This window comes from Urocitellus parryii, chromosome X, assembly GCF_045843805.1.
Source record: "Urocitellus parryii isolate mUroPar1 chromosome X, mUroPar1.hap1, whole genome shotgun sequence".
Lineage (NCBI taxonomy): Eukaryota > Metazoa > Chordata > Mammalia > Rodentia > Sciuridae > Urocitellus > Urocitellus parryii.
The window spans coordinates 113,157,106-113,173,715 of NC_135547.1; the positions used below are offsets into that span (position 1 = coordinate 113,157,106).

The following is a 16,610-nucleotide window of genomic DNA, read 5'->3' on the forward strand; positions in this document are numbered from 1 at the left end:
TCAAAAACTGACTTCATCACTTTGAATTAGGAAGCACTGTGCTTATGGAGTCGCCCAACAATAAGGGAAAGGATATTGAGACCTGAGGTCAATTCTCCACTTTGGATAGAATTTTCTGTGCAAAGAATGCACATGTATAGGATGTTTTCTGGACTTAGCTAAAACACTGAAAGGATGTTAGATGTGAGATAAGGGGGGTGTGAATGTAGGCATATAACCTTATCAGACATTTGTTTGGTGGCTTTCAGAAATGATATCCCATGATGTTCTTTTTCACATGCAAATAAGACAATTTAAAGGGTGACCAATTGGCTCTGCCTATGGGAATAAATAAGTGTATCACATTTCCTCCAGTCAGCTAAACCTTCTATTTATTGCTGGGTCACTCAGCTCTATCCTAAAGGCGACAAGACAGACAAGTGTGAGGAACTAAAAATCTCCACCATGGCTCTGATGGAAAGTGGTGGGCCACATGTGGCACACACCAAGTGACAACCTGTGTCCTAGCCACCATAAGCCTATCGCAGAGATCAGAAGGAATACATGTCCCTATTTTAGAGACAGAGAGGTGAAAAAATGTTTCTCAAGAGCTCTGTGTCTTTTTATTGTCTTATTTTGGGAGGCAAACAGCTGATGCTATCCTGGGGACTTCAGAGAGAAGCCTCTAGGATACTTCTTTAATCCTCTTCTAAAATGAGTTTGGAAGTATTAAATAGGGTCTTTCTCAACAAGCAGCTATTTTAGGTGCAGCATCAGCATCCAGATGCTTTAAACAATTACTGAATGATTTCAGAAGTTCTAAAAACATATCTGGAACCTGTGGCAATTGTGTTTTTGGACACAGCAGCTCACATCATTTGGTGAAATTTGATTGTAAAAACTGGCTCTTTTCACCTGACCGCTGCTCCTTGTAAGTCAGAAAAACCATGACTGAAACAGGTCAGTTCCCTTTGTCTACCTAAAGCTGCAATGCAGGGCCTCAATAGGGTCCCCCACAGAGCTGAGCACAGAACCAGGCATAGAAGATGAACTCTCCAAATGGAGATCAACAGATACAAAGCAGAGAAACCAGGAATCACCAATACTTCCTCCTCTGAGGAACACACCTGCCTATGATGAAAGCATCCCTGAGAAGGTTTGGTCCTGTCCCTCATTTCATTTTTTTCCATAGCATTCATCTCCCAATTGAACCATAAAATCACCTTATTTTGTTTCTTGACTGTCTTCTTGGCAAGAATGTGAGTCACAGAGTGAGGATTTCTGTTTGATCACTGCCATGTACCCATACTTAACATGGTTTCTAACCTGGATATTGTTTAAATGAACATTGAACACTTTTTCTTCCCATGACTCCTCTGTCTGCCACCTTCACTTTATTAGTCTCCTTTACCTGAGGGTACCGTGTTCAATTCTCCATTTTACAATAGCGCAGACTAGGGCATAGGCTCTGGTCTTAAGAATGCCTTGCCTTGAGTGGAGTTTGGTATATAGAGCAAGGCTGTCATTTGTACTCCCTGATCATTATGTGGGAGCTCTGAAGGTGACAAAAGTTTGCTGCTGATTTTCTAGTGAAGTGTGCTGGTCACTAAGGCAAGGAGGCTTCAATTCTCTGAGAGGCCAAATAAAAATTTACCCCATGATCTACCTGCAGATGTACTTCGGAAACATTAAACTATGTGCTTCCAGGATAGGCCCCAGATCTACAAACAATTTGAATGTATAATCATAAATAACAAAAAAATCCTGATGAAAACATAACACCCTTTTATTTATTAATGAACCACATTTAAAAAAATGGGTTGATTTAAAAGACAGGTAAAAAAAAAAAAACCTGTGTCAAAACAAAGCTCTTAGAAGGGTTAACTGTCGCAGTGAGATGGGTTGACTACAACCTATTAATAAAAACAGATTATACTTCTCTTGACAACTCTGATTACATGCTAGTTTGAAACATACTGTCATATTTAATTAACTAATTAATCATTGTCAATGGCCAATAACTTAAGTTCATTAAAATGTCACATGTCCCCTCTTTTCAAGCCAGAAGGTACTGATATCTCTAATTGTTGGAACAGGAACCTGAGTTAAAAGTTATCTTTCCACACAGAACAGTAAACAAAAATCTTGTATTGATTAAAGTTGTTAAGTGCTTTCCTGCTGGCAATATTGGTTCCTTCTGTTTACTAACATATAGATTATGAAGGACATTATCTTCAAAGTCAATGTTTAAGCACCTGGACCACTGGGAAGGATGGCAGAATAAATGCATGTTTATATAAGTGCTCCTGCTCTCCAACACACACATCCAAAAATTGAGCAAAAAGCTGTCTATAATGAAACTAATAAAGGCCACAACCCCATACCACGGACTCCAGGAGAGTGTCTAACAGATAAAGCAAAAGGCACATAAATACACTCTAATTTCAGAAACCATGATAAATATAGACAAAATGGTTCATTCAAGAAATGAAATAAGAAATAAAAGAGGACAATATTATGACCCAGGGGAAGAAACATAAAAAAAATTAAACTTAACAGAAATGAAAGCCACATTATAAATAACAAGGCCCAAAATCAACAGGAGAGAAAGCTGAGTCAGTGAAATGGAGAATAAGGCTTCTGAAAAACAAAATCACAGTATGAAGGAAGACCAGGAGGTAAAACCCACTGAAAGAAAGATAAATATGAAGGACAGATAATAGAGAGCCAAGAGAACAACAAATTCTCAAAGAGAATAGACTAAACCAATACAAAATGCAGTAAGGCCTGAAATGTCAATATATAATGCTCACTATGTACCAGAAAAAGCCAAAGGACAACTATCAATTCTGAGGTATATTCAAATGAACCTACTGAATTTTAAGGACTAAACAAAGAATCACATGTTTCCAGGGCAAGCAAGCAGGCCATCTACAAAAGGGGAAGAAAAATCTATCTGGACTTAGGACCCCTTAGCACCATCAGCTAGAGACAACAAGTAATAATCCCAAAAATATCAGGGGGAAAGGATGTGATCCACAAAATCTGATAGCTATCCAAGTTATTGTTTATAAGTTATAGCAACATATTTATTTATAAATACGTGAGAGAATCTAACTGAAGCTGTAATCCAGGCATACCAGAAGATAAAAGCATCACCTCTCAAATGTGGAGTCTTTTTATAAAAGGGCTGGCAGTGAGCACTGATTTCATTCAAAAATAGAATTAAGTTCAAATAACTCTAGTAATTACCTATAGCTATACACTTTAGGTTGCCTGTCTTTCTAGGTAAAACCTGCCAAGTCCATTTGATTATCTCCTTTAACTAACTATGCCAAAATGAAAACACACACAAAAGAAAGCCTCTCCTGAGTGGAATTACCTTGTATTATAGAAAATTTTTGGTTTAGAGCTTACCCTTGAGGATTAATATAGCCAAGAAATTCCTCAAAAGGGATAATGCTAATTACCTGATATATTGTTCAGAGCACTAATCCAGGAACAAGAAGACCCAACTACTCACTTAGGTTCTTCTATTCAGTTACCAAGCCACATTGGCAAACCATTTAACTACTTTGGGATTCATATGAAAAGTAGAGATAGTCCTGTGTGGTCCACCGCATGGCATCGTAAAGATCAAACCAGCTGCTGAATGTGAAAGTTCTTTGGAATCAAGGCTGTAAAACCATGTCACTGTTTGGAGGAAAAGAACCCCTGTATTATAGAGCCAAAATTATATATTCAGAGACAAAGAAAGAATCAGATGACTCCTGTGGATCCACCTTGACTTATTGCCATTTCTCTATATTTTAAATCACTTCTTAGCACTATAGAAAGGAAATTCAGTACTTCCACATCTCCTGACCTGAATTGTTATTAATGTGGAGACAAGGATAATTTAAGAACTTAGAAAAATATTGCCCCACCAACCAAGGTAAATGGCTGTCAGTTTCATTGTTTGATTCAATGAATGTTAAGTACCTACTATGGCCAGGAACCATTTCAAATAGTAGACACGGTCCCCAAATACTTAAAATAGAATAAATGAGAAGGCATTTCAGAGGAATGGGGAAGAATTCAGTGGACAAGGGGTCAATATCTATTTATATTACAACCTATATGTAGAAATCTGACCATCTGCTTATACTAACAAAAAGAATAAATACTTTGGTAAAGGGGCTGACAAACTGTAAGTGTACAAGATATTCCTTAAACAGTTCTTGTGGTTGTTAAGGTATAAATTTAAATTATTAATGAAGAAAATGAAGATAGGAGAAGCCCAGATTTTACAGGCATCAGATGGATATGAGTAATCCCCAAAGTATATTTAGTAAAAAACTAATCATTAAATCCTTAAAAACGTCAAAATAAATTTTTACTTTTGAAAAAGACGTGTAAGGAATGTAATACGTTTTTTTCTATACGATATTTTCCATATCCATCTCTTACGTGGTGGTTGTCATAAAGACATAGCAATCAATGGACATTCCTCAAGCAATAAAAACTCTGCCTGAACAAGGGAGTAACACAACCCAAATCTGTTGCCTCCTTTCTACTACAGGATAACACACTTGAAAGTGTAAAGAAAAATGGTTGGAAATTAAGGCCTAGTAAGGTACTGATATACTATTTAATATCTATAAGGAAGCTATGTTTTTTTTAAAGGACAAGAAAATAATTGCATGGAATAGCCCCACTCCCAAGACACTGACCCAGATCTCTGGCCAAGATCACTGGTATTTCTTTCACCTGAATGATTATATATGACTTCTCTAATGAGATCCTTCTAAGCATGGAAGAGAAGAGATATTTCTGAAGATGAAGGAAGTGCCATGAACTCAGACAGTATAATAAAATAAATGCAAATCAGATTCACTAGAACTAAGAGAGGCAGAGATGCAATCGAGCCACATGGAGCTGGCAAGAGCACAACTCTACTCAGGGAAAAATCCCCCACTGTGGTGGCAGTGGGGACAACTGCACTGTTACTATCATATGACTAGAGGAGGAGGAATACTTCAAAGTTAAAACTTCTAAATCAGTGGATTTGATACTTAAAAATTGGACCGAAACATTTATATAGACAATAAAAGAGGGCAGAAATCAGACATGATATATATATAAAAAATTATAGTGAAGAGAAACATCTTATAGATTTGTGTAAAATGCTGGTTTTAATCTGGACTCTCAGATAACTTCTATTACTAAGGTTAAATATAACCCCATTCATCTTTCCTTATCCCAAGTCCTCTACTAATTTCCACTTCCAACTTCTAGCAAAAAATAATGATTTTGAAAATCAGATTGAGCTTATAATTCTAAAATTAAAATTAGTGACAATGAAAATTATGAAGATCTATAGGATTTAAAAAAATAAACTAGAAAGAACTTTTCCCTATGGATAAGTGCATTACACACAAACTTCCAATTCCTTAGAAGACAACAAAGGAATATGATAAAGGTACAGTATCAAATTGGCAATACTTTCACAGACACAAAATTCCACTTTCCACTCATTAGAAGCTTGATATTGGCCAGAAGGCGGTTTTTCACTTAAGATCTTTGAAACCAAGCTGTTAAGTGAAAAATTCCAACACAACTTTTGGAATGCTTTAATCAATGGAATGGTAGTATACAAATGAATTTTAAAATAAAATCAACATATCAAATAACATGAAAAATATCATACTGCACAATGAGAATACAATTAGATAGAAAAGGCAAAGTCTAAATCAGAGAAAGGAGGGATGCATATGAGACAGGAAAGGACCTGGGACTGAATTATCAAAATGTGCTCTCAACTGATATCTTCCATTTCCAGATTCCCTAGGCCAAAGCAGGAGGTTTGGGACAAAATGGGGTCACAAAGAACAATAATATGATCTGCTATGTCTGGAATGGGGAAGAAGCTCAAAATTCTGCAAAGACTTTAGACATCAGACTCTACCATATTGAGATAGAGAATATGAGGACATGAGGGCTCTAATGAGGCTCTGTGCTCTTTTGTGGCAGGTACCAAGCACATCACAGCAAGATACCATGAAAAAATACTCAAGTTACTACTTTAGTGGAAGATCTGGTTGAAGTAACTAGAGGAAGGGCTCCATGAAAAGGTCCAGCTGGTGTGGAGAAAACACACATTCAAGCACTGGGAATAACTATGGTGCCACACTCAAGAGTTGGTGAAAGAAATTTCTCTGGTTGACTTGGAGAAGACAATCTTTCTTCACAGAGAGGAATCAGAGCATTCAGTCTCTAGAAAGTTCTATTAGTCTTGATCTTGTCCCTATAAAGAAAATATTGGGAATATCATAGTGAGTTTATGAGTACAATCTCTATTTTAAGCAACACTTAGAGCATTTAGTTATGGTGGTAATTCAAAAACCCTTGCTTTAATTCATAATTATTTTCTATGGTTACCAGTACTCACTGGACGAAGTATACTTCAAGGTACCTAAATGGCCTGAGTTGGAGAAAGAGCTTTACTTTATAGGGAAATGTTAGCTAATAATTGACAAAGGAGTTTTCTTTTAAAAAACATAATTTTACAAACAGTAATAAGATAATTGATTTTGGGACAATTTGACTTCTCCTTTCCAATTTCAAAGCCCTTTACTTTTTCCCTTGCCTAATGTCTGGTTAGACCTCCAGTAGTATGTTGAATAAAAGTGGTGAATGTGGGTATCCTTATTGAGCCAAAATTATTAATTAGGGTAAAAACCATAAGGCAAATAGATAAATAAACATTTGTAAAGTGCCAAAATAATACCACATAAAGAATTTTCTGGTGAAAAAGGGAAAATATGATAATATTTTTGGACAGTCAACACTTAAATTATGGTCTATCTTAACATCACTAATGGTGGATCAAAGAGATATCATGGGTCTCATCATGTAATTCTGCAATATATTGATGGAGTATTCTAGAAAACAAAACTCCCCTGAGACTTTCAATCAACTTATAGTTTACAGGAAATATGGGAATGGGGAATAAACTAAGTGATATTTCAAAGAAGAAATCAACCAAATCTAGGTGGGACATTTTTCAAGACGAATGACAAGGACTTTCAACAACAAAAAATTTTTCTAGATTAAAAGCAATTTGAGACTACCCTGATGTATTATGGTGCTGAAATGGATCCCAAGTTGAACAAATCAGGAGAATTTAATGAAGTAAAAGTTTGTTGACATGGAAAACTAGAGATTTTTAAATAAAACAAAAGCAGGTTATAAATGGTATGAATTCTATGATCTCATTTTGGGAAAATATGTTCATAGTACAATTAGCAAATTATCTTGAAGATCATACACAAGACAGCAACAAGTGGCAATCTGTGGGTTGTGAAAATACAGTGATTTCTGCTTTTTTCACTCATTTATGTTTTCTAATTTTTTACAATGAACATATGCTGCTTTTCTATTAACAAAAGGTTATTTTAAATTAAATAAACAGAATCCTTACTCTTGTTAGTAAAGTTGGAGCTTAAGAGTAGTCAGAATAAAAACAAATCTGAAAACCAAAGATTGGACTATTTTCCTTAATTAATATAAAATAATGACAGTTATTATTCTATGACTGACAACTTTCTTTTTCAATTTTTTATCATGATAAACTATATAGAACATAGGACTTAACCTTCTTAACACTTTTTAAGTGTATAGTTCACTGGCAATAAGTTGTGCAACCATCATCAATATCTTTATCTAGAATTTTCTTATTATCCCAAACTGAAACTCTACTTATTAAACAACAGCTCCTCATTCCCTCTTCCTCCCACTCTCTGGCAAATACCATTCTTTTTTTCTGACTGTATGAACTGGATTACTCTAAGTACCCGATATAAGTTAAACCATACAATATTTGTCCTTAAGGGTCTGGCTTATCTCCCTTAGCATGACTTTAAGGTTTATTCATATTGTAGCACATGAGGGAATTTCCTTCCTTTTTAAAGCCAAATAATATTCCATTGTGTGAATATACCACATTTTGCTTATCTTGGTAGATAATTTTAAATTCTTCATTTTTTCAGTTTCAACCTATAGAATTTCCCTAAACATTCTTCTGTCTCTAGGGATGAAAACAAAATGCAAATTTATTACTTTTTAAATAAAACTCATGGCAGGATAAACCCCTGTTCACTGTTGCTAATAACTCTACCTACAGTGAAAGGTTTCCTAGAACAGGAGGACCACTATTGAAATAGTGACTCTGGCTACCTAATTCTTGCTATCCTTAGTTCTGAGGTAAATAGTCTGCTCCCATCATTCTTTCTCTTCAGGTCACTTTGTTTTTCCAATGATAAAACCTCAAAGAATATCTGGTGGAAAGTATCTCTCATCTTCTGGCTGGTACATTCTAGCGACAAATCAGATCCTTTACAATGGAAATCAAAGTGCTACATTACTGTTTAGCCTTGTATTTTGATGCATCCCTGGGTTCACTGCTGGGATTGCTCCAGTCATCAGCTTCAGGCATGGTCTTGTAATGGCGCCATGCAGACTTATTAAAAACTGGCAGCCTCTCAAATGATTCACTTGAAAGAGCCTGTTTGGGAAAAAAAAAAAAATATATATATATATATATATATATATATATATATATATCTCAAAGGTCTAGGGTGCCATTGTTCTCACATGAAATACTAACCCAAATTTTACTATTTAAAACATCAGATACCATAATGTATACTTCTGGAATTATATTAAAATTATATTTTAGCAGTTTTACTTAGACTAGCAAGGAAAAATTAAAGCTATTTTAAAGGAATGAAAACGTTTAGTTATTTAAAGTCAGAATAAAGTACACATGACTAGAACAAAATACATTTCAATTCAGCTAATACTGCTTTCAGATATTCAATTGTTTTGATTGTATGTTCTTAAACCAGGACTATGGTTTACCAGGCAGCTGTTCTCCCAAAGGGCCCAAGGAGAAATTCTCATTCCTACCAGATTTATAAACATATGCCATCAAGTAATACCAAATATCACATCATTTAGAGGCTGGGGATGTAGTTCAAAGTGTGCTTAGCATTCAGGAGACTCTGAATTCAATTCCCAACACCAAAACAAACCAACCAATCACATCATTTAGAAACACTGGCATCTAAGAAAAATACTTCAAATAAATGGCTAAATTATGATGTCACATATAGTAGTCACAGTTAAAAAAGAATGAGCCACTGTCTTTCCTATTTCCCTCCCATCTTGTTGTATGTTAGCATCCATATATCAGTCAAAATATACTCCACTGTCATGTATATCTAAAAAGAAAAAAATAAAAATAAAAAATTTAAAAAGAAAGGTATTAAGAGAGGAAAAAAGAATGAGCCATTTCTATATGAGCTGACAAGGAAAGATTTATAAGATATATTGGAAAATAAAAACAAGGTGCTAAAATTTCATTTATGTGGAAAAAGATTAGTCATTTATAAATACAGACTCAACTCTACTAGGATCCATAAGAAACTGGCACTTCTTCTGGGAAAAGAGAAATGGTGGCTTAGGGCCCTTAGTTCTTCCTTTTGTAGCTTTAATTTTTTATAATGTGCCTATATTACCTATTTGAAAATACAAAAAAATTTCAGAGTTTAGGTAAGAGATCTACCACCACCAACAAATGAGAAGAGCTGTATGTATTATTATTGAGTTTTTATACTTAGGGAAAACTAGCAAATTTTTAAAGCAAAATATAAAACAACTTCAAATTATTGAAAAATCTGTCTTTAAAATTAGGTCTTCAATGGACATGCAATTTTGAAAAATCAAAATTTGGAACTATGGTTTTGAAAACAATAATTTAATACTTAAACATCTCTATGCTTAATGTTTTGCTGTATCTAAGCATAAAATCAAGGGTAAGGTACAACATGGTTTTCATGTGAAATGGAGGTAAATCTGAAGTGATTGTATAGTACTAGTCATCACTGGTGAATTATTAGAACTTATAGCATTAAAAAGTGAAGATCATACTAACAAAATATGCAGTACCTTCAAATAAATGACAGCATCAGTACCCACTCCTTCCATGGAATACAGTTTTAGATCTCCCTGAAAATATCTAGCATACAGGCGAGAAATTGGCAAACCATAACCAAATCCAGCCTATCAAGAAAAGAAAATTAATACAGTGAGACAGGCACAATGCTTCATATGAGGACCACTGAGAGAAGATAAAAATAAATTACTGATTCAGATTTAAATCAAATGAATTATTGATTCAAACTTTACAATTATATATATATATATATATATATATATATATATATATATACACACACACACACGCATATGCTTATCTATGGTAAATCTCTTTATTTTCACCCTGCAAAAACATTTCTCATATGTTTGGATAATAACAGAAATGTTCCAATATTTGATTAGATTTTTGGCATTGTAAAGTAAGTTTTTAAGCACGTTTTAAATTTGATATGGAATTTGGTCTAATGACAAAACTAAACCACATTCATTTCAAAGTTCCATTATCAGATTTTCTTGCTCTGTGAAGTGAAAATTAATAGCACCAGAGTTCACATCTACCAGTAACAAGGCTAAAACTTTGAAAAGAAAATAATTTCCTGGGAGGCTACTTCCCAAGGTTCTGTAAATGCTACAATATATTAATATATTATAGTTCATATATTTTTAGAGATAAGAGAATATTTTAGTACCTTCCTGTATCTCTATGTCACGGAACCCTGATGGTCAGAAAGAGGTAATTTTTAAAGATCTCAGATATTGGTGAGAACAATAAGAATAACTGAGACTAAATTCAGTAACTTTTGTGTTGGTCATGGGTGTCTGGGGGCGGGGAGATGCTATCCCATCCAGTTTCATCACCTCTGATTAAATCTATGAACATGGTTAAGGAAAGAGGGGCAGTAGGATAATATACCCATAGTCACAGTCCCATGGGCTTCAGATTCAGACCAAAGTTGAAATCTACTTTTTTGTGCAACTGAGCAATTTACTCAATCTTTTTAAGACTATTTTCTCATTCAAACATGTAATAAAAAGCTTACCTGCTCTAAGGATTAAATTATAAAATAAGTGTAAAGTCTTGGCACAGTGCGAAACATATAGCAAATCTAAAGAAATGGAAGCAGGTATCATGGCTACTAAGAGTAACAATTTAACCAAGTTACATGGATTTCTTCCATTTTCTAACATTTAAATATCTTCCTCATTGTTGGGCCTAATTAAAAGGGTGGGGTAACAGAATACACCTATCATTTAAGTCACACTGGCTGAATATGGTCACTGAACGTGACCTATCCTTAATGACAAAAGAAACCACAGCAAAGAAATCAGTATACTTCAGGAAGAGACCCAAGGGAATCTACTTCTGTGTTCAAGCAAGGCTAGTGCTTGCCCTCAGATGTAATGGGGAACAGCTGAGAACACTATGAGGAAGTAGGAAAGTCCAGAGTCCTGAGGACCACAGAGGAAGGGCCTCTACCTTGGATTTGCAAAAGTTCAGGGAAGGTTTCCCAGAGTGTTAAAGCATCAATAGGAATTAGTTGGGTGCACACTCCTCCAACCTAGAATCCATGTGTCAAGGGCACAGAGGTGTAAAATTCTAAGTTGTTCAGTGAGGAAATTATGTTTTCTAGTAGTCCGTATGCATGAACCCATATTAAAGCTGAGAAGTTTACTAACTGGGAGAGACACTTGAGTAAATATTTCCTCAAAAAGAGAAGCCAAGGCTGGGGTTGTAGCTCAGTGGCAGAGTGCTTGCCTAGCATGTGTGAGGCACTGGGTTCAATCCTCAGCAGCCCCATATAAAAATAAATAAGTAAAATAAAAAGTATCCTGTCCATCTACAACAAAAATAAAAAGGAGAAGCCATATGGTATGCTAGAAAGAACACAGATGTAGCCAGAGCCAGCTCTACCATTAACTAGCTCAGTGACCTTGGGCAAGGTACTAACTTTATTTCCTTATCTATACAATGGGAGAGTAGGTACGTATTTTAAGTCTTCTTGCTTCAATTCCTCAGTTTCATGAAGAAAACTATGACATAACTGCTGCCCTCAGGATGTTATTTAAGACCTGGAATAGACAATCCATATTCCTTTAAATGATTGGGGAAGGTTCTAGACTTGTTTGTAGTGCCTTTTTTTTCTTTTGATATTTATTTAAGTAGGTACCAGAACCTAGTCAAGACAATGCTTTTGATCTTTCACAAATTTTCACAAACTGATCTTTCAGAAATTTTTCCTGAATCCTACATAAATGACTTCCTCTCTGCTTTCCTCATGCTGAGTTAACAAATTCTGTCTCAAATAAACAATACAAAGTGTTTGATTTTATTCATACAAATAAAATATAATCTTATGTGCTTATCAGTCAGGTAGGACTTTAAAATGAAACTTAATTTATACCCTGAACCATTTTGCAGACTGATAGATATGTTGCTGTGTTTAATGACAAAGGGTTCAATTGTTGTTTGTCAATTAGAAACACTCAGCAGGGGAAGAAAGTGTGGCCCTACCAGGATCTAACTGCTACCATGGTAACCAGAGGCTTTTCTCACTGCCTTAATAGGGCTCAAGGTTATTTCCAGAGTGCAATAGAAAGGGCTCTGAAAATGCATACACCACCTATATGTTTTGTGCTTAGGTTATTTAATATGAAAAAATTTAATGTTTTCATAACTGAACATTTTAATTATATAAACAAATTTTATGGTGGAGATTCAAAGGCTCTGGGAGACTTGGACCTCTATGGTTATGTAGCACCAAAGTGCCCAGGACCAAACTACAGTTATACATCCTGCACAGACCCCTCACTCACCCACTGATAGCTTCCAACCCCTCCTAGGACAGCACAAGGTGGTAAATGACGCTTCACAAGCAGTCTTAACACAGCAAAATGCTTTTTCACTGTATTTGGGATTTGAGGCACTCAGCTCAGAGTGTTTCTTAGACAAATTAGAGAAGCAATCTAAGTCCAAAGGACTCACAAAGAAAGCCAAGGCAAAAAGTTTCTTCCTCCAAGCTGTACAGGAAGCAGTCTAGTTGAGGCTAGTTCAACAACCTGGAGAGATGGGCAGTTCGTTCTCTCTTCTCTTCTCTTCTCTTTTCTCTTCTCTTCTCTTCTCTTCTCCTCCCTCTCCCTCTCCCTCTCTCTCGTTAATGACTTTTTCTTCAGAAGCCATTTTCAATGTTAACTTACCAAAGGGGCAGCTCTTGTAGGCTCCAGGCTAGGTCTAGGAGCAGTTGAATACATGTAGTTAAAAAGACGATCTATTTTTCTAAGTGGGACTCCACCACCTTGGTCACTTATCTGTAGTGTAGAAAACATTTTAAAAAAGAGAAGTCAATCTATACTTAGTAGGAGGCAATGAGTTCATTAAAGTATATGCTAAAGTACTCTAAAATGCATAAGGGCTTTGAACTTCCACAGAAATATTATTCCTTTGGGGACAGTATAAAATAAAAGAGGTATAATAGTGCAGTGGGATACAAAATGCTTGGGATTGAGGTCTTGTTCAGTGAAGCTTAAATGAGGTAACTTAAGCCAAGGATCCAGTGCAGTACAGTCATGTGTCGTTTAATGACAGAGATACATTCTGAGAAATGCATTGTTAGGTGATTTCATCATATGAACACTATAGAGCATGCTTACACAAACTAAACTGACTAGGCAATATAATCTTATGTAAGCACCATTGTATATGTATGTAGTCATTGACAGAAGCATCATGACATAACTGTATTTACAAGTAAGATACTCAACAAATGTCAGTTTTTTCCCCTTCCCTCTGATTTCTCAATGTCTAGATACTATTGAAATCAACTGATAAATAAAGCAGTTACCTTAATGGACAAGTCTTCTTTACCCAAAGTAACAAGGGTTTTAACAGCTGGGTAGCCCTCTTTTCTATCTTCGTATAGTTCAACTGTTGCTCTCATTGAGTTCTAAAATAATAAAACTCTTTTCAACATACTGATGACTCATAAATTACAATTTTATTTATTTATATACTCATTTGGTGCTAGAGATTGAATCCAGGACCTTGAACATGCTAACAGTATGCACTGTACCACTGAGCTACTCCCCCAATCCCACAAATCATAATTTTAAAAAAAGAAACAAGCACCAGATTATTACCTGAAAGTTCTTCTGTGGGGGCAAATATAGTTGGATTTATATGCTATTTTTCCCTCTAAAGAGCTTAGCTAAATATATTCAGATCAAGGAAAAATTTCCTCACACTTTATTTTGCATCGAGTTTTAGCCATATCCAACATACTAAATATTTTTTCTTTCCTTCCTTTTTTTTTTTTTTGCTTTAGGGTATTTAAATCATTCAACTCAACCCAGAGAAATGTTTTTTATCACAACTAATGAGGCTGCACAGGCTGATTTGTGCACTTTAAGTCCTATTTATCAGTCTGCATTTATAGAGCACCTTTCCTCTAAATAAGGGAGAAAAACTGAAAGGATTCATGCTTTCCACAAAAATTAATCATTTGACTCAAAAAAGTAGAAGAAATACCCGTTAAAAAGAAATTCTGAAAAAGCCACAGCTGTTGAAGAGGAAGTTCACAATTGAATGCCCATCTCCACCTTAAAGTGTTACATCAGTAACATTCTAATTTTTAGAAGCAAATCAGCATAACTGATTTTTCAGGTGTTCACTTTAGTATTTTACACATTGGAAGAAATAAAATTTTAGCTCAAAGATCTTGTGCCTGTAATACTGCCACTGTAAATGCCATTAACTACCAAGTAACAAAAGCAATAGCTTAGGCTATACAGTCTAAAGAGGTGAGGGGTTTTTCTGTTTGTATTATTTTGTTTGGTTTGGTTTTTTGTTCTTTTTTATTCAGCCCAGCCACATCTTTCTTCTCTGCTTCTGGAGGATCTTCTGAATTAATTCAAATATTTAAAAGGGTTACAGGATCTCTCAAGACTGGAACAACTACTAATACACCAACACAGTTAATATTCAAAAGCATAGACATGCATAAACATGTTTTTATTTTGTTCTGGCTATCACCAATAAAGCCTTTGCTAGGTTTGCAAACTAAAAAGCATCTCTAATCTCATAACTGAAGGAAAAACAGTATGGATTTTATGTAAAGTCTCTAAAGTACAATTAAGTTTCAAAATCAATATGTACTAATATTCACAAAAACTATACTGTACACAGCAATTTTTCATCTCACAGTGTACAAATTATAAAACCCACAGGATATCAGAAATAGAATTTTTAGAATGGTTATGCAAAACCTTTTTCTTATGCTAATCTAATGAATCCATTATGCCCTGAATCAAAGTAATTTAAAATGAAGACTTCTTTCCATGTTTTAAAATTCCACTTACCTTGAACAACTCAAATAGCATGTGAAACAGATGTGAGGGCACATAAACTACCTGAATGGGCTTGTCTGGTGCTTTGGCTGAAAACAGAGACAAAACCGTCAATGAATAAGGACCAAAACTAGAATGATGTTTGCATTCTATTTTCTGAGTACATAAAACAGAACTCTATAAAAGGATAACTTAGGTTTCCTCCTTTAAAGGCAGTGATGAGCAAAAACATATGCTGCAGAATCAAACAAACCTGGGGTGAAACCCAGTTCCTTCACTTACCAGCTATGTGACCTTGGACAGATCATTCAAGCACTCCAAAATTTAGTTGAGCAAAACTGGAATATTATCATCTATGTCATGATGTTTTGAACATTATGTAAGGTCATCCAAATATCACTTTGTATTTTTTCAAATTAGGAGGACACCCTTGCTACCAACCCATGGTCAGTTGGAGAAATGGAAAGCCACAGGAGAACAGGGGGTGGTGAAGTAGACTAAATAGCAGCACTAAATTGTGTTAAGTTATGATATACAGGGTATATTGTAGAGTAAAATGTAAGGTTCATGTAACTTCTCTACTAGGACCTAGTAGCTAAATGCCAGGAGACATACAGTTTTTCTCCTTACATCAGGGACCTTCGGAGGAAAATCTGAGGAACACTGAATCCTATGTCAACCACAAAGAACAGCGTGGGGTAGAGAGGTGGTGCTCAGAAATGTAGTCCTTCCTCCTCCTCATGACCTGAAATCACTTAAGAGATTAAAACTGCATGAACTTTCTCAAGAAAAACACAGACATACTCATCCATGTTATAATTTCAACCTAACTACCTCCTCTAATTATGTAAATAACAATAATAGAAATTAGAGCTAATATTTGTTTGGTTCTTGGCAGTTTATGAAGAGCTTTCACACATATCATCCAACTGAATACTCATGACAATGCCTCGTGGCTCAGAAGGTAGGTGATATTATTTACAGGTGAACAAATAAGCTTTGAGGAGGCTGACTATGGTAATAGAAGTGATGCTTAGGCTGGGGTTGTGGCTTAGTGGTACAGCGCTTGCCTAGCATGCGTGAGGCACTGGGTTTGATCCTCAGCACCACATAAAAAAAATGAAACAAACAAAATAAAGGTACTGTGTCCATCTACAACTAAAAATATTTTTTAAAAAGAAGTGATGCTTAAATTGGACACCTGGCCCAAGAGCTTTTTTGAGGAAATTAACCATAGGGTCTTGCTCATTCATGCTAGGCAAGTACACTACCACTGAGCTATATCTCCAGGCCCTGAGCGCTTTTTTTCT

General features: G+C 35.3%; 1 protein-coding gene across 1 annotated transcript in view; it reads right to left on the reverse strand.

The window, feature by feature from the left end:
- Nucleotides 1-5,674: 5,674 nt before the first annotated feature.
- The window catches only part of Pdk3 (pyruvate dehydrogenase kinase 3), a 76,163-nt gene continuing 65,227 nt past the window's right edge, over nucleotides 5,675-16,610 (reverse strand). The window contains exons 7-12 of the mRNA XM_026401377.2: nucleotides 15,313-15,389; nucleotides 13,800-13,901; nucleotides 13,156-13,266; nucleotides 9,970-10,083; nucleotides 8,385-8,524; nucleotides 5,675-6,265 (exon numbers count right to left, since the gene is read on the reverse strand). Coding sequence (XP_026257162.1) covers nucleotides 6,235-6,265; nucleotides 8,385-8,524; nucleotides 9,970-10,083; nucleotides 13,156-13,266; nucleotides 13,800-13,901; nucleotides 15,313-15,389 — 575 coding nt within the window. The 3' untranslated portion in view covers nucleotides 5,675-6,234. The remainder of the gene's footprint in view (nucleotides 6,266-8,384; nucleotides 8,525-9,969; nucleotides 10,084-13,155; nucleotides 13,267-13,799; nucleotides 13,902-15,312; nucleotides 15,390-16,610) is intronic.